The sequence below is a fragment of the Macaca mulatta genome, chromosome 16 (genome assembly GCF_049350105.2).
Source record: "Macaca mulatta isolate MMU2019108-1 chromosome 16, T2T-MMU8v2.0, whole genome shotgun sequence".
Taxonomy (NCBI): Eukaryota; Metazoa; Chordata; class Mammalia; order Primates; family Cercopithecidae; genus Macaca; species Macaca mulatta.
In genome coordinates this window covers 58334705-58360231 of record NC_133421.1, presented here as the reverse complement: position 1 = coordinate 58360231, position 25527 = coordinate 58334705, and the positions used below count along the sequence as shown (strand labels likewise).

The following is a 25527-nucleotide window of genomic DNA, read 5'->3' as shown; positions in this document are numbered from 1 at the left end:
TTGGCTCACTGTAACCTCCACCTCCCAGGTTCCACTGATTGTCCTGCCTCAGCCTCCGAAGTAGCTAGGATTATAGGTGCCTGCCACCATGCCCAGCTAATATTTGTATTTTTGGTAGAGACAGGGTTTCACCATGGTGGCCACGCTGGTCTCGAACTCCTGACTTCAGGTGATCTGCCCATCTCTGCCTCCCAAAATGCTGGGATTATGAACGTGAGTCACCACGCCCGGCCACCATACCTTTTTAAATTTGAAATTTGTGATCTTTTGGATTCTTATTGGACTAAAGCTCACCACTGTATTTATTACCCATGAAATGAATGGGGCATGTGACATTGAAGGAGAATGAAGCTACTAAAATAATACTGTCCTAGGATGTTGGAAGAAAGTGTTTTATATGCAGTGTTCTAATAACTATTCCCTCTTACCCACTTAAGAAGCCTCTTTACACTCCATCGGTCACTAGTTTAGCCACTTGAAAATAGCATAAAATCTCTTTAAAAAATAATGCTAGCTTAATGAAATCGGGTAGATAAAATAAGAATACTACCTTTTATTTAATTGGGATTCTGTTAATTAATGCCAATTAATTAACACAAGAAAAATGAGAGATATTAGTATTATTCGTATACACTACATTAAAAAATTAAAATACTTCAAGTAAATTACCAGTATCTCCTCCAGAAAATCCATTCAGAAAATCTATTTTTCAATGTCATGATTTCAGTCTTCACCTCCAATCTGTTGAAGGGGAATTTGACTTTAATAAAATGGATTTTCTTTAGAAGACTTTCTAAATTCAGCCCAAATTTAGTTCAGGCTGGTTTTTTTCATTGTCAGTCCCAGTTAGAGTGTTTTATAAGTTTCACTCAGACATATGAAATCTAAGCTTGCAAGGAAAGTAGTAGAATCTCATTAACTCATTACCATCCACTGCATGGATTCAAGCACAGGAGTGGTGTTTCATTTAAAGTAAGCAAATTCTGTTGACTCTGTGTCCTGTATTGCATTTACCTTCAACATAATTTTTATTTGGCATCATAGCACCTGCCTCCTGCCCTGAAGGAAGCTGGATTTGACAGTCATGTACCTTAGGACAACTTAGAAATACACGTTCATTGTACACCTAGTTTATACCGCTCATTGTTCAGGCATTTGACTCATTACCTTGTTTGATTCTCACGCCAAGCATCTCAGCATCAGCAATGATATCCTCCTCTTACAGATGGGGGAGGTGTTTAGAAGGTTGCTTGAAGTCAGGCAACAAAAGGAAGTGGTAGAGCCAGGATAGGAGCCCAGATCTCTCTTCACTAGAACACACTGCCTCCCATGGGTGTGGTGCCTTTACCAGCATAATATGTAGCTTCCAAAATTCCCAATCCTCTTGGCGAGATTCTCCCTCTTTACTCCTTGTATGAATTTCCTGGCATTGATTTTTTTTTTTTTTTAACTGACTCAAAAGAATGATTTTGCACAGTTCCCCTTTTTTTTCCTGGTCATTCATTCTGTGCCCAATCCTACAAACTGGGCAAATGGACTGTGTCTCTTCCAGCTGCCATGTTGTGATTTCACCCCAGTGCCTCCATGCCTGCAGCAGCTCCCTGCACCACCTCAGCGAGCCGATGAGGCAGCCACGCGGGAGCCTCTTCCAGGGTGGGATTTTAAAGATATCTTTAGAAGTGATTTTCAATCCTAAGTCATGGAGATTTGAGTTGCTCTTTCAAAAGTGAGGACATGTCCCGCCTCTCTTCTCTATTTATTCTTACTCCCAGGATTTCACCAACGTTTAAACGCCATCTGGATGCCAACGTCTTCCACATTTATATCTCCAGTTCTCCCTCCTGAAATCTAGACTCATATATCCAACTGCCTACTCCACACCACTTCGTGGGTACCTTATAAACATCTCAAGCTGAACATGTTCAAAACTTCTGATTTCCTCCCCACCCACGAATATGCTTCATCTACAGTCTCCCCATCTCAGTGGATGAAAATGTCTTCCTTGCAGTTGCTCAGGCTAAAAGCCTTACAGTCATCCCTCACTCCCCTTTCTCTCACATAAAACATCAGACGTATTATCAGATATATCAGTACACTTCTTGGCTTTTTTTTTTTTTTTTTTTGAGACAGAGTCTTGCTTTGTTGCCCAGGCTGGAGTGCAATGGTGTGATCTCAGCTCACTGCAACCTTCGCCTCCCAGGTTCAAGTGATTCTCCTGCCTCAGCCTCCCGAGTAGCTGGAATTATAGGTGCGTGCCACTATGCCCAGCTACTTTTTGTATTTTTAGTAGAGGTGGGGTCTCACCATCTCTACTGACCTGACCTGATGGGGTCAGGCTGGTCTCGAACTCCTGACCTCGTGATCCACCTGCCTCGGCCTCCCAAAATGCTCGGATTACAGGTGTGAGCCACTGTGCCTGGTCTCTTGGGTTTTTCTTTAAAATATACCCAATTATTTCTCACCATCTCCCTGCCAATCCCCATCAGCCTGGTCATGGTGAGTGCCATCGTCTCATCATTTGGGTTGCTGCAATCCTCTTCTATTGTTGACTCTACCCCTTGTAGTCTATTCTCAACCAAGCATTGAGGCAATCCTTTTGTCAGCAGATTATGTCACTCTGCTTAAATTCCTAGATTGGCTTTTTGTTACAATGACCTTCAAAGGGCAGATTTGCAGAAGACCGATCCCTTCTAGAATTAATCTCTGTGCCTTCTCTGGTAACTATGGCAATAATGGCAATGTCACTGTGTCCCTCTGAATGACTGATTTCCACTGGAGGTACCATGCCAGGCAGGAGTTGGAGAGAGCTTAGGTCAGGATGGACTTGAACTGCCAAAGTTCCCATCAGTTCTGTGGTTAGTATATGTCCCTTTCAAGTGGAGGCACATGCAAACAGCAAAAAGATGCTTCTTCAAACTGAACCAAAGTTGGAATTAAGAGAAACGTACTAATAAGTTTCATGGAATGTGAAAGTATCTTCATTGCAATTAGTTTTAAGACCCTGGACCTAAGCTTTCCTTCCTCCTCAGGGAGAAAGCATGATAGGAAGGAAAAGCAGAGGAAACAGTACCCAGGAAGACCCGTATTTGGATCCTTGCTCTTCCACCATGGAAGAATAGAGTATTTTTCAGGAAATGTTCACTTCTTCCTCATCTTCATCTCCTTGGGAGGATTTTCATGTTGAGCTTGGCCATATGGCTTGCTTTGGCTTGTGGAAGTGGACAGAGTGAATGTGTGAGTTTCATGACTAGGCCTTAAGTCACATCACTTATTTCTTCCCTCTACCATGAGAACTACTTGCCCTGGATATCATCTCGATCCTAGAAAAATGAGAGCCATGTGGAGCTGAGCTGCTTCAGCTCACTCGCAGACCTGTAACTGGAAGCAGAGCCACCCCTACCAACCCACAGAGGCAGCAATAAGAAATCAATGCTTATCATTGAATGCTTGTTTATTACGCAGAAGTTGCTGACTGATACAGCCATTAAATGTGTGTCATTGGTCAAATGACTTCACCTCTTGAAGCCTTGATTTTTCCCATCTGTAAACTGGGGATGGCAATCATACCACTCTGAAGGACTTCATTAGCACTAGGTAAGGGGCCTGCATGTAAAGCATAGACCTTGGTGTGTGGAAAGTGCTCAGTAAGCATCATCTCCATAATCCTGTGGCTCAGCACCTTGCAGAGTGGATACTACATCTAAATGAGCAGAGCAAATTGAAGCTATGCTGGTGTGAAGTTCTGGGTAGCAGCAGTAGAAAGGGCAGGGGTGGAGGTTAGGTGTCCTTCAGTAGCATGGTAGGAATGGTGGGGTGGGGGGTTGATTTCTGTCTCTCGAACACTTAGAAGGACAGCAGCAGGATACCCTGATGGGGCCGCCTGAGTTGTCTTCATCGTAACCTGAATTTATGGGCCAGTGCTGGCCTAACCTGCTGCCTGTTGGAGAGCCTCGGGAGAGACTTCCAGTCTTGTGTTTCCCACCCACTGGCTGTGTTCTAGTGAATGACTCCTGTTCCAGACTCCCCTGCCTGCCACTGGGCCAACTTTCTGGCTGCCGTAGGGACAAAAGAGAGCTGTGGTTTTCTGCTGTGCAAATCAATCCCTTTCTGCCACAGTGTCCTGGGCAAAGCAGTGTTGAGGTCATTCCCATGAATCGGCCATCATTATCCCTGCAGTGCTGCTCCCTTCAGGTATGTGACAAAGGTCACTACAGAGGACACCTCCATTACTCCCTGCTGGATTATAGGAGCTCAAAATTCCTGTTATTAGGGTTATTAGGGGGCCTAAATCAACTACCTTTCCCCATGCAGGCCAGGATCTCTTTATCTTGCTTTGGCTCCCCTTTCTTTTCCCTGGGCCCTGAGAGGTATAGAGTATGGGGATCACAAGCGGGGGTGCTCCTGCTGTCTTCTATTTGTATTTCTAGGAATGTGTCTTCAGAGGTGGTAAGGGTGTTTAAATGTCTGCCTGCCTTCTGCATAAACACCTTAACATGGCTCAAGATCTGGCTCCAGAACATCTTTCTTGCCACTCCCTCTGCCCCGTCACAGCTCCTGAAAGAGGCCATTCACCCTTCTATTCACCCAGGCCATCACCAGTGCTTATTGGGTGTGCCTCGTCTTAGGCACTGAGACGAAGAGCTGATGAAGACAGAGTTCCTCCCTCTGAACTCTTCACTGGCCTTCAGTACTCTCCAGGTTTTGTGCATGTAGCTCTCCACACTTGGAATGCTTTTCCTTCCCTCCCTCCCTTTCTTCCTTTCCTTCCTTCCATCTGTCTTTCCCTTCTTCCCTGCCTCCCCTTCCACTCCCTCCCCACTCTTGCTCCTCCCTTGGTGGCCCAAGCCACATCATTTAATATTAATCAGACCAGTGCTGGGGGCGGGATGGTGGGGTGGGGAGGAAAGTCCCTCTAATGATTTACTCTGCAACTGGCAATCTGTTAGACTGTGTGTTGGGGCTTAATGTGTGATTTCATGCATTTTCACGGTCTCTAAATTGCAAATCCAAGATTATTTGAAAACATTTTACTTAATTTTCATGCTTTTTTAATCAAAAAAGTTAAAAGAATAATAATCTTTTATGGGCAGTTATAAATGTGCTATTTACACACAAGACAGAAATATCTCCCTTAGCTGAGCAATCTAAGTGTGTGCTTAGAGAGGACTCCACAAGAATACTAATGAGAAAAGGCAGAATATGCTTGGAGACAACTTAATTCATTCTTCTGGGAAATGTCTGTCTAGGTGGAGTGGGATTCTCCAGGTTCATTCCTCAGCCCTACCAGCCTCTGCAGATGGGAGGGACTTGGCGGTGAGCACCTGGTAGTTGTAGGGCTGCTGTCTGGGCCATCTTTCCATCCCTGGAGCCTCACTTGGTGTCTGTCATGTGGAAGGCATGCAGGAAATGTGTGTCGGATAAGTGAGTAAACGGCTGAGTGAAGGATTCTCCATACTCTCCCTTGGCAGTCCAAGATGAGATCTGTACACATTCTTTTTTTTTTTTTTTTTTTCCACATTGCCATTGGAGATAGAAGCAGCAGACACAGCTGAGCTCCTGGCTTGGTGAAGGGCACACCAAGGGGATGTGGGGTGCTGGGATGTTTGCCAACTGTTTTTCACTTTTGTGAGAATCATTATTTACCTATTGCTTGATTCTGAATCCCAGACCTAGAAGGACTTTAGAAACTTGAAGTTCAGCTTTTTTACTTTACAAGATGAATGACAGTCAAAGTGAGGAAACTCCTTGATAAAGGACAAAGCCAAGACTTGAATCCCAGTATCCTGCTCACTCCTAACTAGGTAGAGACAATCTTTTTATCCTCATATTATTTCTTTCATCTATTGGTGTGTGCCATCTCACCCAACTTTTCCCAAATCCTGCACCTTCTGGGATTGCTGGGGATGACAGCAGCATCTTTTTCCTTCCTCCTTCAACTTTGCACTGTTCTCTCTTCTGTGTAAGGAGTCTGGGGATAAAACACTCTGGAAACCCAAGGAAACTGGACAAAGTCCTCTACATCCATGGGCCACACATGTGGATAAAGAGAGATGCCATCCTATCTCTGCCTGGAAAGGAGACCCAGCCACACACACAGAACTGGTCTAGCCGAGGACTTCTGTAAGTGTTGCGATCGGATCCATAGTACCTGATGAGTGCTTTCTCAATCCCATCATTGGCAAAGCCCCAACTGTGGCCAGCTGACATGGTGGAGCGTATCAGCCAGCAGAGTCCCCTGGCTCATTACCAATCTGTGGGATAAAGATGACCACCATAATCATAATCATTATCGCCTTTGGCATGGATGACTAGGGACTTCTGCTTGAAATGAGCTACTTCTTAGCCAAACCCTACTCTCCAGAGTGACTTTCAACAGAATTGCAGGATCATGAAACTGAAAAGGGCCCATGGAGATCATCAGTTCTGGCTTCCTGCCTTCAGGCAGGTCTAACCTTTATAGAATAGTTGCTGTAGAGGAAATTGAACCAAACTTACTTTTATATGTTATTCTTGTGATAGTATCTCTGTTGAGCATTCGATTAAGAAATGGATTTGATGAATCAGAAACCTGGAGGAGAAAAGAAAATATTAATGACTGGCCATCACTCTTGCAGGACAAACATCTCCCCGTGGCATTCACTTATTCATTCATAGTTACCGAGTACCTACCATGAGCCAAACACAATGACAGCTGGAAATTCAGAGAGCAAAGCCAGAGTCCCTACTCTCAAGGACAGCCCAGTCTAGAGAGGAAGACAGGTAAGTGAACAAACCACTCTCATATAGTGTGGAGAGTGCCATGATTGAGTCATTGGTGTAATGATGTTGGAGGAAGACCAGCCACCACCTGAGAATTTAAGTCATGCGTCTGGGAGGGTGGGTAGAAGTTAACAAAGTGTTCTGCTGATAGAGTGTGAAAAGGGATGAAAGGCAAGGAAAAGCATTTCATACGGAGAAATCTGTACATACACGGACACGAGGAAGTGAGAACTAGGCATGCTCATGCAAGGACTTCAGTGTACTTGGAGCTGAGAGTGTGGGGAAGAAGAGGAGGTGATCCTAGAAAGATTGGCAGGGGCCAGATGATGTCAGGCTTTTAAGCAAGGTAGGGACTGGCATGTTAGGAAGGGGAAATTCATCTAGGTAGAGAGCGAGACATAAAGAATACCCAGAATAGAGGTATAAGGAAATGGGAAAAAAAACTGAAAAGTAGTATAGGATCTTGGTATATCACTGCTCATTATTGCATGAATTGAGTACGTCATAAGCCATGTAATTCAATCCATCCATCCATCCATCCAACAAATATTTGCAGAGGGTCTATCATGGGTCAAACATTGTACCAGATGTTCAGGGATCCATTCCCATTTTATGCCTATGCCCTTATAGCTTCAAATTCCTCCTTTGGGAGAAGAAACCAGGTTTTCAGGGGCTTCAGTAGGGAACTATCATTGAGACTGTGATGTGGCCCTACATGAGAAAAGGGTTTTCTTAACAACATTTGTTTACTCAGCCTTTTCTGGGGTACCATTGTTCATCCTAGTCATTTCTCTCCTACCTTGCTTAGCTCTGCTCTGTAATTTATGCCTCAGCGGCTAATCGGATGTTGTGACACATCAACATTTTAAATCTGATTTATCTGAGGGTTGGAAAAATTGCAGCAGATGATTATTATTATTAGATAAGCAACAGGTAATTTTAGCTTAGAGAAAGCACAGACTGTTTATTTTCCCACCATCTGTCTCTCTTTTTGCAGTTTCCTGGCTGTGTTGTGGTGAGACACACACCAAAGGGAGCTTGGTGAGTGACAACACCCAATGGAGGTAAAAGTCCACCCCTAAATAGAAAAAGTCCCAAATTAAATACTGTTGCTCCCCTCAGTGCTATATTCAACATCTACTTTGACATCCTCTTCAGTCATTTAAAAGATAGCTTGAAGCCTGCTCCTGGTGCTGATGCACCCCATGAAAGAAAGATGGCTAGGAATATATTGTTGTGGCAGGTAAGGGATCTGTTATGTACCTTACTCCCTGGGTGCCTTGAGCTCCTGGCACCTGGTGAGTCTGGGCAGCTCTTATGTTGGGACCAGACTGTTTTGAGCTGATTAAAAATAATTGAAAAATTTCCAAAGTGCACACAGATGATTTGTGGGCTCTAGTGTGTTGGCTGCGTGGGTGAGAGGATAAAATATGTACTTGGTATAAGTGAGCTTAAGTGGGAAGTTAATGGTGTGTGATTGAGCAGCAATTACAGCCAAATCTCAGTTCCCTGTGGTCACAGCAAGGGTGGGAGATTTGTGGAGGACACAGATAAATAAAACAGATAAGCAAGTATCTCCTTTTAGACAGTAACTCCAACTTTTTTATGGCTCAGCTTTTAGCCAGGGTGATAACTCTAGGGCTAAACTACCAGGATGTGGGGCTTGTCATATCCCATTCCTGCCCACCCTGCTGGAAAGGGAGGGGCAGAGAGTTCAGAAGGAGGGGAGGACAACTACAAGAAGCTGTGAACCCTTAGGGACCAAGAGCTTTGTTCGTCTTACTTCTGGGTACCAGTGCCTAGCAGAGGGCTGGCCTGTAGTACCCCACGCTCCATCAGAGTTTTGAGATGAGTGAATGGTCAGCCACAGCATAAATAACTCATGGTGGAGTTGATTGTCTGGGAGTTGATTTTCTGGGAGTTGATTATATGGAGGGAAGACAGAAATGTTGTGGCTTATTTTGAGATCTAGCAAGAAAGCTTTAGGTCTGCTCAGGGAAAGAAGGGCTTCATCCCTAGGAGTGAAACTGACCTGAGAAGATACAGGAGCTAGTCATTATCCCTTCACTGACCTTAGGGTCTACAGGCTAAGTTCCTTTCAACAACCTGTGGGCAAGCAACCAGGACCTGCTAACCCCAACTGCTAGTCATGAGCTCGGTAGGAATGAACGTTTCTGTAGGAGCTTGTGAAACACACCAGTAGTTTGCTGTTGGCTTCCCAGTGTATCCATCACTCTGTCAGCAGTCATGTGCCTGTGCTTCCGGAATGACAGTCACTGATTCAAGCTTTCAGTCACGTGAGGCAAAGTCAGGACCAAGGTCGAGACACTCCCCAAAGGACAGGAATTGCTGGGGCAGGCAGGATTTGTGCTGGGAAAGCCATAGGGGGAGGTGAGCTCCTGGACACACATGACAATATTGTGACATATCTACAGGCTTCACAGTAAGTGCGGCCCAGGTTGAATGTACAAATTGGTTATCAATGCCATAATCAGGGCTTCATTAAGAGATACAGGAATTTGCCCTGTGCTTATGAGTAGCATGGGATTGTGAGGAGCATGGGAAAAAGGTTTTAAAATGTCATGGTTTCCCTTCTTGCCCTCACTTGCTTTCTCCCAGCTCTATTGGAAAGGGATAGAATGAGTAAGCCATTCTTTCATGAGTATTAAAGTCAGGGAAGACTTGGATCCTCTCCTGGCTGGGCTGTGATAAGCGACATGAACTTGGGTGAAATGCCAAAGGTTTTCTGAACGATTTTACTCATCTGTAAGATACAACACAAATGCCCAACTCTGAATTTATTACTAAACAATAAAATAGATGTAAAATACATATCACAGTGTCTGGCATTCAGAAATCTACTGTTTATCATTCCAGGGTTTGTGATGATGCCAGGAGATACCATTAGGATCTGTGCTGGGACCAGTTTCCTTTGAGATGTTGTGTCGAGTATCCTAAAGGCATGAAAGCCTAAAAATATGCTTCCCTGGCCAAATGTCCCTTCCTCTCTTTTCTAATGACAAGCCAGAGGAGGTTGACCTTAGTAGCCATGGATAGCAACATGCCATAGATGCTCCGTCGAGCCCCTGCCCAGTGCATAGGTCTGCCACGATCTGACTGAGGGGAGGGTGAGGAAGTTAGGAGGGGGCATGGCATGAATGACCAGGGAGGGTGAAGTGCCTATTGCACGGGGTAATGCTTTTGTCAGGGTGGGGAGAGGGAGTAGTGCCCCAGGTACCCATTCTTTGGAGTAATAATGATGTCATCATGACAGCCCTGTTAAAATTCCCTGGTGGCAAATACTGGGTTTCTATTCATCATCTTCATCAGATTCCCAGTTCTGATTGGGGCACTTTCTCGAATGATCTGGCCAAAACGTCCCCAGGGGCTAGCATGGTGACTGCTAATGGTTGGAACTGCCACACATTGCTTTTTAAAAACTTTTTCTAATTAGGAAAGCAATTTCTTTTTTTATTAAAAAATTTGCATACCTGCTTCTCTCTACATCTGCTAAAATGTTAAAGGTATTTGGTATTTTTTTTTTTTTAACAAATTAGAATGTGCTTGGTTGGAGATTTTATGTTGTCATTGCTGACTGTTAGGGAGATGTGGAATTTCCTTAGAATGTTATCAAGTCAGTGTGGGTAATCTCATTACCAGGGATGCTTATGAAGAAGTGGGAGAGTAAGACGGAAAGACGATGATCACAGCAATTGTGAGGAAGCTGGAAGGAGCTATTCAGTGCAGTGCCTGGAGGGGAGAGACATCTCGCTGCGTCCTGTGTTTATAAGGGGCAGCTGAATGGTGAACAGGACTTTAATCCTGTGGGGCATTAGTGAGCCACCTGCCCTTCTAGTATTACATCCTTCTGATTTGACTACATTAGTTGGGTCCCAAAGCCTGTTCCTGGATCCAGCCGCCTGTTTCTTTCTAGGACAGAAGCTGCTTGAATCCTCAGGCCCAGATGCTCTGGAATGGAGCTCATCATTTTTGCATCTCACTGCAGGGGACCTCATTTTTCATAAATCTCATGTATATAAAAGGCATCACCCCGTAGTTTTCTTAGGCATGGATAGCACCCCTTTTAATATTTCTAACTCCAACAGAGACCATAAATTGGTATTCTGATTGAGCTGGGGATGGTGAGAAGAATGAAGGAATGCAAGAGACTTACTTTTATAAATATAGAAACTACCACCAATCCATTTGGACTCTTCGCAGCTTCTGTGACATTTGTATATAGCTCATGGTTATAATGGATGAGCTGCACCTGGCAGGAGGGAAAAACAAGAATCAGAACAATAATCCAACATTAAAAGGTAGGAGGCATAGCACTTGCCCCTACATAAGGGTAAACTGCAAAGTATATTGAACAATTTGGAAGACAATCTTAATTGAAGGGATTTCAGAGGGATATGTGTTCGCGTGTGTGTAAAATGCATGCACACACACAAAAATACCCACACATATTTGCAAATGTTTTCTGGTAACAAGCATGCTTTTAATAAGCTCAGAGCCCATCTGGCTCTGGCTCCATTCCAGGACATTTCCCCTAAAGCACGTGTAAAGTGAATTTTCCTTGTTAGGAACGGAACTGCCCTGTAGGGGTGGACGTTGTGTCCCTGCTGCACCAACAGCTGCCACTGGCAGCCAGTAAATCTTCCTCGCAGCCTGGGGGCAAACAGGGAACTGTTAGGTCCTGAGTCAGTCATCACCTGGGATGAAACTGGCTAGCCTGCAAGATGCAGTAGTAGCTGATGGATCAGGCTTCTGATGCATCAGCCTGCTCCGGTCATCTGGTTGTGCAGGACTCTATTTCCTCCTCATTCAACAGGGATCAGTCCACCTGTTGAGCCTTTTTCCTGTTACTTATTTTTTTTTAAATTCATTTTTAAAAATTGTGCACAAGCATACATACATGTTCAAACAGATGTTTCAGCAATTTTAAGCCACATGATAATGTTACCCCACATCACTGGGATCAATTGTTTCCTCTGAAAAATGCGTAAGATGATCTCTCCTTAAAATTCATCTCAGGGCTGTGATTTTAAAATAGTTTTTTCTTAACAGTATGGAAGCATATTTTTTTTTTTTTTTTGAGTTGGAGTCTCGCTCTGTCACCCAGGCTGGAGTGCAGTGGCATGATCTCGGCTCACTTCAACCTCTGCCTCCCAGGTTCAAGTGATTCTCCTGCCTCAGCCTCCAGTGTAGCTGGGACTACAGGTGCATGTCACCACGTCAGGCTAATTTTTTGTATTTTTAGTAGAGACGGGGTTTCACCGTGTTAGCGAGGATGGTCTTGATCTCCTGACCTCGTGATCCATCTGCTTTGGCCTCCCAAAGTGCTGGGATTACAGGTGTGAGCCACTGCGCCCAGCCGGAAGCATAATTTTTTAACAAATTAAAATATAGAAGTAAAAAAAGTGATGCCCACCTACCACCTCTTTCTAATTCTAGTCCACACCATACATACAACTATTAACAGTTTAGTGTACATCCTGTGGTTACTTGTTTTGTGCTTATAAATCACACAAACACACATAGGGTATAAAAAACAATAAATTCCCTAGTCCACAGTAAGTGTTAAAAAATAGAAAGGGACGATTCATAATTATGATTCTGAACTTGATTTTTTAAAATTTAAAAGTAGTTTGTAGCTATCTCTCTAAGTCAATGCATATAGATCTCCCCAAGTCTTCCTAATAACTATACAATTCTCAGTTGCACAAACGCCCATAACATATTTAGACATCTTCTCACTGGCTTTCGGGTTGTTTCCATTTTTTTTTTTTTGTCTCTTATAAACAATGGCACAGCAAGCACATCATATATCTTTCTGTAATGGTGTTAGCATTTTCCACAGGCTGATTTGAAAATCCAATAAGGTGGTGCGCATAGAAGTGATTTGTGACTCTGAAAGTGTAGGAGAGTACTCATTATTGCCAATCTCTTGTATTGCATTAAAAAAGGTGAAGTTTTGGAAGTTGAGAAATGTGATGATCAAAAAAGATGCTTTTCCTTGAACTTTGAGAAAAATAAACCATATCTAACCCAGTGGTTTGTGACCTTCACTGTGCATCCAGATCGCCTGGGTGCTTTTAAAGCCCACCTGTGCCTGTCTATGCCTTCTCACATTCTGATTTAATTGATGTAGGGTGATACTTGTATTCATCAAAAGCTTACCAGCTAGAGGGAGGTTGGACTTGAGAACAAGTGGAACATAATCAATGAGCATTAATATCCCATCGGTGCCTAATCAGATGGACAGTACCTTGAATCTGAGAATATCCTGAGCTTCCTGAGCAGTAGTGGAACTTCTCATGAAGAGAGCACGTATTACTGTTGCTCTTGAAATATCCTATTTGCTTTTTGCTTTTTCACCTATGAGTTTTGCCAATGGAGATGGATGATTCTACAGTAGCTACTCTGCCATCAGAAAGGCAACCGCAGGCAGGGGTTGCTCTGCCTCTGCAGGACTTTTAATACCCCCTCCCTTGTACCCCCACACAACCAGGACTTTCTGCAGGGGGAGAAATGTTGCCAGGTGGAAGAACCAGGGACTGGGGGGTTCTCACACACACTCAGCACACCTCCCTTCCAGTGCTGAGTAAGCTTCTAATGAGAACAAAACACACCCTGCCATCTGCTAAGTTCTTCCCACTGATACAGGTGACCGACAAAACCGCCAGGGAATGTGCCAGTGCTTCCAGACATGCCTTGATGTTACAGCATGTTCTGAACACCAGAGCAGGGATGTGAAAGGCAATCCAGTGGAGTGATCCTTCTGTCCAGCTTGCAAGCCAGAAAAAGGCAGGAAGAAGTCTCCTGGGCCATGGGTTGCCCCACAGGGTGGGATTCTTTCGGGAGCCAGACACTGTAAGAAAGGAGCTGGCAAGTACAGGGCTGAGGCTGTGCTGTGCTTTAAGCTTAAGTTAACACATTTAAAACTTTGATCTGAAGTCGTGCCTCCTGTCTGTTCCAAGGTGAGTTGGCTAGGATTCTGATATCAGGGGCTTTGGTTTCTATTAGCAGTTGTTGATGGCTGGACTGTCTATTGTGTTAGGTTGAACCGTATGAAATTGATCTTTTGCTTTACAAAACTGGTGAATTTATAGTTAATACCTTCTAGAAATAAAGCTATTTTGAATATGAGTTTTGAGCATTTTCTTTCTGACCCCCAGTCAGATGTTAATAAGATGACAGAGCTTGGCTATTCAGTGTGTGCTCTAGGGATGAGCAGCAGCCGCAGCATCTAGGAGCTTGTTAGAAATGCACAATCGGGAGCTCCATCCCAGGTCTTCTGAATCAAGATCTGCATTTTCTCAAATTCCTAGTGATTTGGATGCACGCTAAAGTTTCGGAAGTGCTGCTATAGCCGATACTGTTGGCTGGTGAGCAGAGTCCTGTTTTGTCTGGCTGTTTACCCCTTCTTTACTTCAGTTTGGGTGGGTTAAGGAGCACATGCATCACCTATGTCGGAAAACAGGCTGAGTCCGGATCATAGGACCCCTGGAATGTCAGCAATAGATAGGCTTTGAGCAGGGGAATGAGATAATCAGCATGGACGGTAAGAGAGCAGATTGGAACCAGGAGAAAATAGAGGTGGGAGTTTGGGGGGTGTTTAACTTCAGGTGACGGCTATTAAGGCAGACATGTGCTCTATAGGCCTTTGCAGTTTATAGAATGTGTGTGTTTGTGTGCTGAAGAGGCACCAGGAGATTCCCCAGGCAACAGAACATCTAGGAGCAACAGAAGAACTCAGGAGACAGCTTGACAGTCACCAGGCTTTTTGTTCTCAGCTGTAAGAACACAGTTTGGGCATCAAGGATAACCTGGGACCTGTACCAGGTCATGTACCAACAGCAGGGCTTAACCATGAAAAAGTGCTGCTTCCTTTCTACTGCCTTCCAGGTCTTTGTTGGTGGTGATCACAGTTCCTGCAGCTGTTGCCTTTGCTCTTCCCTAGTCAGGCACAAGAATGCCAACCCAATACCCACTAACCACTCACAGCATGCATGGGTCCAGGTGGGTCTGGAGAAAAGTGGGGTTCACTGCTTTCCTACCATGAATTTGGGCTTGGGGAGCAGCAATATGCAAATCACATCCTGCTAGGGACAGAGTATCAGATTGGCAGATGAGTTCTGAAAGTGATGCCTGTGGATTTCTTTTTGCCGTTTATAGGTAACACTTTTAAATCTCAACCATTTAAAGTCTGAATTTTTGAATAACTTAGATGGGCCCTAAGCTATACCTTAACTGAGCCCCAATTTTAAGGCTTATGCACAGTAATCAGAGTGTCTGATGTGAAACAGATGATCAATAAGTGATTGTTCAACTGTCTGAGCAAGTGCATGATTTGACTAAGATTGCAGGGACAATGAGAGCAAACTCTTTGGGGGCTGATGATGACATGCTAATTAAACACCAAATTCAAGAATCTAAGACATTCATTAAAGAGATGCCTTGAGGACTTCTGCTAGTTTAGTTGGAATTACCATGGGAAAGGGCTAAACCTGGATTCCTGGAAATTATTTTATAATCTTGATTTTTAAAATTAGTTTTAGGCGAGTATCCTCCTAGAGAAGCTTCCTGGAAATGCAAGACTGAGAAATGACAGGCAGTCTTCCAGGGAGAATATTACCAGTCTTGTCATGATGCTCCCACATGGCAGGTGCCATGATCCAGTGCATTCTCTATATCTAAGTCCTTCATGATCTGATGTGACTTGTCCTTGTCTTCTCATCTCAGAAAGGCCACCTCACCTCAATCCTTTACGTGGACCTGGAATTCATTAGTTCAAAACATCTTTAAGGGCCAGCTATGTGCTAAGGTCAATTGGAATAAGACTGAGAAGGTCTTTGTCCTCCTAGAGATAGTTTCAGATGGTGGCAAAGATAGCTTTGAAGGAAACAAAACAAGATTTTGACTTACAAAGTTAAAGGCAATATTGGAAAGAATGGGGGCAGGGATGCAGAAGTGGGAGCAACATTCTGTAGTATGGTTGGTGAAAACCTTTGGGTAGGCTAACATTTGAGCCAAATTCTGATGACGAGGACTCAGGTATGGGAAGATCAGAGGGAGGCATATCACTTGTAGAGAGCATGGCCAATGCAAAGAGCCTGAGATAGGGACAAGCAGCTAGGAATGGCTGGGAAAGGATGAAGGTGGCTCAAGATGGGATCAGTTCATGCAAGGCTTTGTAGATCATGGTGAGGAGCTTTGATTTTATTCTGAATACAATAGGAAGTAACAGGTGTTATAGAAGAAACCAATTGATCTGATGTGCATTTTTGAAAGATCTCTCTGGTATAGAGGAGGGCAAAATGGGGTCTGAGGAAGCGTTGCTTACCCTTCCTTACCTCATAGTTCAGCTGGGTTTGTGCCCAGTTCCTATGACTATTTGAGTTCACACCCAAGCACATGCTATTTTGCAACTATTCTCTTTGTGTCTCATCTTCTCCAGGACACCTTCCATGAAATACTATCTCTGAGCACCAAGTGTAGCTCCTCTCTGCTCTCATAGGTGCTCTCATCCAGGAGGCAAGTTTGTGATAATTTTATATGGGCAACTTGACTGGGCAAAGGGATGCCCAGAGAGCAGGAAAAACATTATTTCTGGGTGTGCCTGTGAAGGTGCTTCTAGAAGATATTAGCATTTGAATCAGTAGGCTGAGTAAAGAAGATCTGGCCTTATCAGTGGGCGTGGGCAACATCCAATCTATTGCAGGTATGAATAGAATAAAAAGGTGGAGGATTATCTCTCTTTCCTTGAGCTGGGACATCCCTCTTTTTTTGCCCCTGGACATTAGAGCTCCTGGTTCTTGGGTCTCCAGATTTTAGACTCTGGGATTTATACTAGCAATCACCTCTCTCCCTATGGTTTGGGGTTGGGAATTACACACTCAGCACCCCCTAGTTCTCCAGCTTGCAGACTGCATATTGTGGGACTTCTTGGCTTCCATAATTGTGAGCAAATTTCCACAATAAATCTCTCATATATCTGTGTATATAGCCTATTGATTCTGTTTGGAGAACTCTAATCAAAATTCAAAATATTTTGCAACCAAAATGGCATGGGTACTGGGTGATCAGAACAGATGTAAACCATGGACACCTGATACAGTCACATGGGTGCTGAACATCATTGTCAAAGTTAGTCATCATCGGCTGGGCGCGGTGGCTCATGCCTGTAATCCCAGCACTTTGGGAGGCTGAGTCGGGTGGATCACGAGGTCAGGAGATCAAGACCATCCTGGCTAACACAGTGAAACCCCATCTCTACTAAAAATACAAAAAATTAGTCAGGCGTGGAGGTCAAGACCATCTTGGCTAACACAGTGAAACCCCGTCTCTACTAAAAATACAAAAAATTAGTCAGGCGTGGTGGCGGGTGCCTGTAGTCCCAGCTACTTGGGAGGCTGAGGCAAGAGAATGGTGTGAATCTGGGAGGCAGAGCTTGCGGTGAGCTGAGATCACACCACTGAAAATTCCAGCCTGGGTGACAGAGCGAGACTCCGTCTCAAAAAAAAAAAAAAAAAAAAAAGTCATCATCACCACTTGTTGATGATCATCACCAACATTTGTTGAGCACCTCTTTGTGCCAGAGATGATGGCAGCAGAAACATCTCATTTAATTCTTGAAAACTTCCATGAGTTAGTGCCATTATTTCCATTTGAGTCATGGAGACACCAAGCCTCTGAGAGATAGTGGCAGAGCTGGGATTGTGCCCAGTTCCTGTGACTATTTGAGTTCATACTCAAGCATATGCTATTTTGAAACTATTCTCTTTGTGTCTGTGTCTACTTTTGGGTAAACATCTCAAGGGCATGGATATCCATCATCACATTCCTGGTGATGGGATTTGGCTCAGAGGAGATGTTGGCAAGCATTTGCTGAATGAATACCAATTCTGCATCTCATAGAGTCTTAGAAGGCGTCTTAGAGAAAACCAAGGCCTTAGTTCTCAGCCCATTACTTTTAAAAATGAAGAAAATGAGGATCAAAGAGGAGCTATGTCTTGCCCATGATTATACAGTCATTCATAGATCCAATCATTCGACATGTGCTTATTGGGCAACTCCTAAGTAAGGGAGGGTGGTATGAGGAGAAATTGTATTGGAAGGCAGGAGAAGACCATGAAGAGCTGGCAGGCCAAGGTAGGGGGTCTTGATTCCATCCTAAGGGTAGTGAAGAATTTCACTTATGTCCTAGAATTTTCTTAGGACCAGAGGCAAAGCTTCTCCTGTGCACCTAATTGAAGTGGAAGCCTGAAAACCATTAGCCTTTGGTGACCAGTAATTCAGCTTTCAAGCTAATAGACAAGTACTCCTCTGTGTTAAATAAGCAGACCTGCTGCAAGCAGGCTTCCAAGTTGACACAAGCCACACTTGTCATAGGTTAAGCTGGGAGCAGCTTCAGTTGCACAGGTCTCCGAATTTTCATTTTGTGGTAGCAAGGTGATGCACCAGTGCATGCCGGGGGTTGCTCACTCACCCCTCATGCCTCAGGAGGGCAACAGGCTATATTCTCAGACCTTAGATCGCCTTTCTCAGCATGATGCTCCATTAGCAGAAGCCCTTTGAATGCAAAAGAGCAGCCTTGGAACTAGAAGACCACACATGGCATTCAGAGTGACAATGCTATGACCTTACCCCTGCTTAAACACGCCAGTGGCTTCCCCTTGCCTGTAACATAAAAATGCACATCTGGGACCCCTGACTTTTCTAACCATGTCTCCTTGTTTTCTGTGCTCTGCTCAGTGTCTTTCTTTCAGCCTCCCTTATAATACTGGGTTTCTTCCTTTCCTAGAACATGTGATGATTCTGTTTCTTATGCTTCTCTTCCCTCAAACAGAGAAGGGAGGGAATACCCTTCCCTCCCTTCGCTGTTTGACTCCTACTTATGAACTCCTTTGTATCTCAGCTCAAGGGCCACCTGTTGAGGGAGATCCCCATGACACACTCTCATGGCACTCTGTACTTTTCAAAATACATATCACAGTTTTATGTTGACATTTGTCGTGTGACTGATGATGCTCACCTCTTTCACTAGACTTTAGACTTCATCCAGGCAAGGGCTCTATCTTATTGGCCCCTGTGACATCCCCTATACCTGGTACATATTAACTGTATCAAGGCAGAAATAATTGTTAAATGAATGAATGAAGCAATGCAGGCTGTCTATTGTACAAAGAAGTGTGATGTCCCAAGGGACAGAGAGAACAAAGCGCTTGACTGAACTGGTTGAAGAACAGTCTGGAATTCCAAAGGGTGTCTCTAATGGGAAACAAGACACTGAGTATCACATTGGGCTGTATGGGTCACAAAGCCTGTTTTCACCCCTGGGTACCATTAGGTGAGCAAGTCTCTCATCTGTAACAGGGATAGTAATAATAATGTGATGATTCTATAAAACGGAATATAAAAAAGCACTTAGCCCAGGGCCTGGCATGCAGTAAGCATTCTATAATTAGCTATTATTGTTGTTGTTATGCAATATTTATTATACAAGCAATAGATAATACAGCCTTCAGCTTCTGCAGAAATAGGGGTTAGGTATGTGCAGGTCTCCTTTGTGGATCTGACATTGAGTCTGTTCTCCCAAGGGAACTTGAGGAAGATGTCACCTATTGGGGAGCACTCACTGTGTTCCAGACACTGAATGAGGTGAGAACTTTTAAAGAGAAATGCATTCTGAATGGCTCATACTGTAATTCAAAGGTTAGCAGACTTTTTCCTGTAAAAATTCAGATAGTAAATATTTTTATCTATGCTGACTATATAGTACCTGTCACAACTATTCAATTCTGCTTTTATAGTATGAAAGCAGTTATGGAAAAATATAAAAGAATGGGCGTGGCTGGGTTCCAGTAAAGGTACAGAAACACAGCATAGGCTAGATTTGGTCTGTGACTGTAGTTTGCTGACCCCTGCTAGTTTTAATTTGGGAGATGAATAAAGAACTTCCAGGACATATATTTTCCAGTAAGTGTTCTACACAGATAGAAGGAAAATACATGTTGAGAGAACCTAAACATTAAGCTCTCCCTTTCCTTTAAATGATGATGATTACTATTGTCACCTTTCTACGGTCCTTTAAACTTTTTAAGGCATATTCAACTCAAATAAGCTGAATTCTAGTCAACGTGTATAGGTCCAAAATGCCCACCCTATGCCAGATCCCAGAAGTTCAGAGATGAATGCTGTATATTCTATAGCCTAAAAGAGCTCACCCATATTACCACATTTGTTCCTAAAATAGGTGAAGCGAAGACATTAAGGTACAGAGAAGTTAAACACCTCTTCTGAGGTCACACAGACAAAAAGTGACAGTGACTATTTCACTTTAGAGCATGCAAATAGTTTCTTTCTACAAGAAAGTAAAGAGAAAAGGAAAGGTGTTCTGTATTTGAGGGGAGATCACATTTCAGCAGCTGTTGCTGCAACAATTATAAGCTAGAACTTATTTATAGAAAGTCATTAACAAGTTTGTCTTTATGCATAAGAGCACACACACTCTGCAGAGAAGACCACAGTTTGATGTTTACCAACCACCACATTCTCACCCTAAGGTTTGGCAATTATCATGGGTCTGCCTGGTGATGAGATTTTCTGCATTGTAGGATATGGAATGCAATTATGGCTAAAAATAAAAAGAATTTTCCATAGTTTCATTGACTGAAGATCCCCAGATGTGGTCTGGCTATCATACCAACCTAGAAAACCAGAGTGAAATGCAATTATTTTCCCCCCAAAGATAAGAAAACTTGGATTTTAAAGCACATTTTTCATCAAGTTGTATAGGAGTTTGCACAAATGTACAGTGATATATTTGGGTGCAGGATCATGCTGGAAAATGCAAGACCTTAAGCCTAGTCAGATACCTCTTCTGTCCACGTAAGTTGGGGCTACTTAGCCCCTCTGATTATTTTTTTTTAATCCATAATATAGGGATGCATCTAAGAATTGTCATTAGAGTGAAACAAGATAATCAATGACACAGTCTTTCAGGAACTTGGCAGAGTATAAGCAAATAAGAGAAACAGATGAGATAACACACAAAGAATCAGGGAAGTCCCATGATGCTTTTTTTTTTCCCCTGAAACATTCTGAAATAGCTGCTTCTAGAAGCCAACTTTTCTTCTATGATCCTTTCCCCAGAGCATCTGTATCTCTTCCACTTCTTATTAAAGAAGCTGCTGAAAGCCAGAGTGGGATGAGCCCCCTGCAACGACGTCCAGATCCTCCCAGAAGTGACTTCTAGGCAGTGGCTGCCACCATCTATGAATTAACGGTGAAGTCTGCAGGACCTTTTGAAACCTTTGCTGATTTTAATTAAACCTATTTCCTCCCCATGCTCCTATGACTTCAAACTCATCACAACACAGGGCCTGGATGAGGAGAGTTTGGCTCTGGCTCCAACTCCTGGGTCTTTTGGTCTCTCTGAACTCCAGTTTCTTCATAGGCAAAACTGTGATGACAACATAACTACTCAAAGAATCATGCTGATTAAATAAGCCTAAAACATGTAAATGAGCTCAGGTGTACATGAGATAAAGGAGGCTTCAAATTCTGTGCCTGGCTCAAACTAAACCCTCATTAAATGGGAGTTGCAATGCTTATTACTAGAAATGTCTGGCTGCTGGGGCTTTGATAAAGGGAGAGGCCCTAGAATGAAGTGATGTGTTAAGTTCCATAGATAACAAAGTCAGGCCATTCACACATTTTTGGGACTGTATTTCCTGAGAGTCCATATATTATTCACGTTTGTATCTTACTTTATCTTATTGTCTGATGACTACCAAGAAGATTTTGCCAGTCTTGTCTTTCTGTAGCTCGTATTCTTGTATTATGAAAATAGATATACTGAACACGTCTCAAACGATATACCTTTTCTCTTTTAGGATCATTGCCATTTCTGTGGAAGAGTTTGTCCCATGAGAACCACTGTACTGGTATGTATAGGGCATTTTTGTTAAATATTTATTAAGTCATTCCAGAGCCCACATAAATAGTGTTAGTAAAGGCTCGCTTTGTTTTAATTGTAGAGATTTAATGTTATGTAGTTCATTTGAATAAAGGCAAGAATTATTTTTGATCATCTCCTACCCACAAAAAGTGTTGGTCTAGATGGGTTTACAAGTATATTTCAGCAGATATTTGAGGAGAAAATAGGCCAATGTCTCTTACAATCACATATGCAAAAAGCCAAAATTAATACTAGCTAGTGGAAAAAGCATTAAAAATAATTTATTACAATCAAGTAGGGCTCATATCAGGAGTTAAGGGTAAATCAATGCTGGAGAAATCTTGCAATGTGATCTAGCACATCGATTGAATGAAGTAGAAAAAAAGGGCCATGAACATCTCAATAGGGACTACTTATATTTAGATATAGCTAACCAAATTAACATCCATTTTAGTGGAATTACTTCTCACTTAAATGGATAAACTGTACAAAAAAAGAAAAAAAGAATCCGATGCTTCAGCCGGATGCCTGGGATGTCTTTTGCCTGAGGTCTGAGCTCTGGAGTGAACAAGGAAGACAGCTTCTACACGATCATGAGACAATTTAGGCCAAAGCATGTCTCTGTGATGCTGAGAAAGGCTCTGAAAGCTTCAGCAATGTGGTGTCCAGAGGGCAATGTGATTGAATGACATTTCAGGAGACCACAATGCAAAGTTTTATCCTCTTATAGTTATTCATAAAGGTTTATAGCTTCACTGGCATAGATATAACTAAATTGAAGAGGAATGTGATTTGTCAAATATCCAGGGGCACTGACTCTCAGTACCTGCAATAGATGCACACCAAAGGGTTGACTGAGAAAAGACTTTTCTAGCTCACTTCACACTTAGTCCCCATCCTGGGGGAAGGAAAGACTGAATCCTCACCCACTGCTTGCCAAAGTCCTCTTATTCACTCAGGGTTAATTCAGAAGAGTCACTTTAGGTGTCTACTGTCCTAACTGACATATTCATGGAAAATAGACACATAACATCTATTAGATAAGAGAGGAGGGTTTTCTCTCCTCTTGTAAACGAAGCTGCACAGCAATTTGGATAAAATGTTAACAGAACTAGGCTTGGTTTTGCACACATTAATTGCATAAAGTATGATACTTAATAAGCAGAAACACACACTAGTCTATTCCAAAGCCATTAAACCCACAGTGGATTGACTGTGGGGGATGGATACTAGAAAGAGCACAGGACTGGGAGTCAAAGGGGCTGAGTTTGAATGACAGCTCTGCCACTCAGTAGGTAGGTGTGCTCGGTGAGCCACTGCCCCCTTTTAGACCTCAGGGTCTTTATCTGGAAAACATGGAGATTTTAAGGACAGTGTTTTGTCATTCTTCTAAAACACTGATGGGAAATATAGGATGTTGCCTCCTGAGTTTTCATCAAAGTCAACTTACAGTCATACGTTGCTTAACAACCAAGATGCACTCTGAGAAATGCATTATTAGGTGATTTTGTCATTGTGTGAACATCATAGAGCGTACTTATATAAACCTAGATGGTATATGGCATAGCCTATTGCTCCTAGGCTACAAACCTGCACAGCATGTTACCATACACAATTGTATTGTACACGGTGGTGAGTATTTGTGTATCCAAACATTGAAAAGGCTCAAGCAATGTACGGTATTGTAAATTAGGGGACCACTGTCACATAGGCAGCCTGTCATTGAAGGAAATGTTATGTGGTATGTGATTGTATGTAGAATTGAAACCAAATATTTAAACCAAAGTTTCAGTAGGCAGCATGTTTATGCCTGGGGTTGCAAATGGACAACTATGGGACCAGGCTGGTTGTCTCAACAGAGAAGAAGGCTAGGCAAGGACATGGGCAAAAAATATGAATGTACAGCTTAGTCCCAGGGCCTCCTGGCAGACACTTTGTGACTTCTGGTTTCTCCATTTGATCATGCTTAGGTGTAATCAAACCAAATCCAAATAAAATATCTCAAACCTTCACTCATTGATTCTTCCAACAAACCCGTATATGTTTCCCATGTGCCAGGCATTGTGCTGGGCATGAGGAGATGAAAAGAGGGAAGACCTTAGAGGTAGTAGGAGGCACATGTGCAAGTGTCCTGTAGCATCGTGTGTAAGAGGAAGAGTCTGGAGCCCAGAAGGGAAGGGGAATGAGGTAGGCTGACTCAGGAGAAAAAGGTAAGTATAGACTACATTCAGTCTTGGACACCCTGGTAAGAATATTGCCTTTATCCTAAGAACAGTGGAAAGTCATCCAAAGTTTGAAGATGGAGAAGGGGGTTGTACGTGCAGGGGTAGGGAATGTTGATGACAGCAGGTTTGTTTCTGACACTCGGTTGAAAACTCTAGAGGGAAGTGACCCTTTACTATAGCACATTTTCTCAATGGTGGTGTCTGATTCTGCCAGAAATCACATTGCCAACTGCCTGCCAACTTTCCCCTATTCCTGCCCTTCCAGAGCCTGCCTAGGTTCTTGGTGAGCCAGGTGAGCCTGGAATCAAATCACCCAAATTTAATAATCTCATGTGCCAGTACTTGACATGTTAAAAGTAATTTGAATATCTGTCTGATTACTAATATTTTAACTATACAAGGCACCACAAATTATTTAGTGATTTATTTTTTTTTAAATAAAAAAGCAAATAAGAAAATGATGTATCAATTCAGATTGCAGGGAATAGGAGATCCCAACGCAGGCTTCTGAAAAATTGGGAAAAGCATCCAAGAAGATTATAAAAGATGAGTAATGAGCACAAAACAACTTTTGGCGAGCACAGAAAAGTATTAGCTTATTCCAAGAAACAAGACACATTTCATCCAATTATTGGAAAATAAATGGCAAGAAAAACCAAATACCAAGAAAGTACCCACATTTATGTGGAAAAGTACAAAAGCAATGATTCAGGAACTAATTTGAACAATCCAGGGATAGTCATATTGATTCTAGCCTGTTGCTGCAATTTGAAATGAAGCGAAATGCCAGAAGACAATGAGATCTGTTTTACGGGCTCTTACATGCCACATAGGAGGGAGGGAGTCACAGGAACGCATCACATTGAAGAAGGAATTATGAATTCTGATGGAAGGGCTTTTGGGCCAAGTTAAATCTCAGAATCCAGCTCTCCCCCTGCTCCCCAGACAGTGTTACTAGAGATCGGTGGACAGTGGGGTCTGAACAAGTCTTCATTGTGTGTGACTGTCCCATGCTTGCAGGGCCTTTAGAAACTTTGCACTACTCCCACTAATTGCTTGCAGTACTTCCATCATGATGTCAATCCCAAATACCTCCTACCCATTTTAAAACAGCCCTTGTGGTATATATGTGTGCGTACTGCCCAGATGGAGGGCTGTGGCTAGGAAAGTCAGTTTCCTTATCTGTAAATTGGAAGAATGATAGTTTCTTGTGCTACACATTTCTGCTGAGCAAGCAAAAAATAAATGACTGGGTTGGAACATCCTTCCTGCTGCATGCACCCTGTGTGGTCATTCAATGTCACTTCCGTGCAGGATGCAGCTGGTTCTTTCCTCTCCTAGTGGATTTTGTTTTTATGGAAGGATCTTTCATCCTGTGACTGAAAGGTGAGTTGGGGGTGACAGTGGGGAAAGGAGACAGAAGGAGGGAAAGCCAAATTACTCTCACTGTACTGCAGGGAAGTCCAGATGGTGCCCTTGTCCTAAGCTTCCAAAATATGCTCTGGGAGGGAAACAGAGACAGCATTTTGCTGACAGCACTTGGGAACAGGCGTGTGGGCAGTCTATATTAAGACT

General features: G+C 43.1%; 1 protein-coding gene across 1 annotated transcript in view; it reads right to left on the bottom strand.

The window, feature by feature from the left end:
- The window catches only part of CA10 (carbonic anhydrase 10), a 535127-nt gene that overhangs the window by 10056 nt on the left and 499544 nt on the right, over window positions 1–25527 (bottom strand). The window contains 2 exon segments of the mRNA NM_001266383.1: window positions 6496–6568; window positions 10934–11029. Coding sequence (NP_001253312.1) covers window positions 6496–6568; window positions 10934–11029 — 169 coding nt within the window.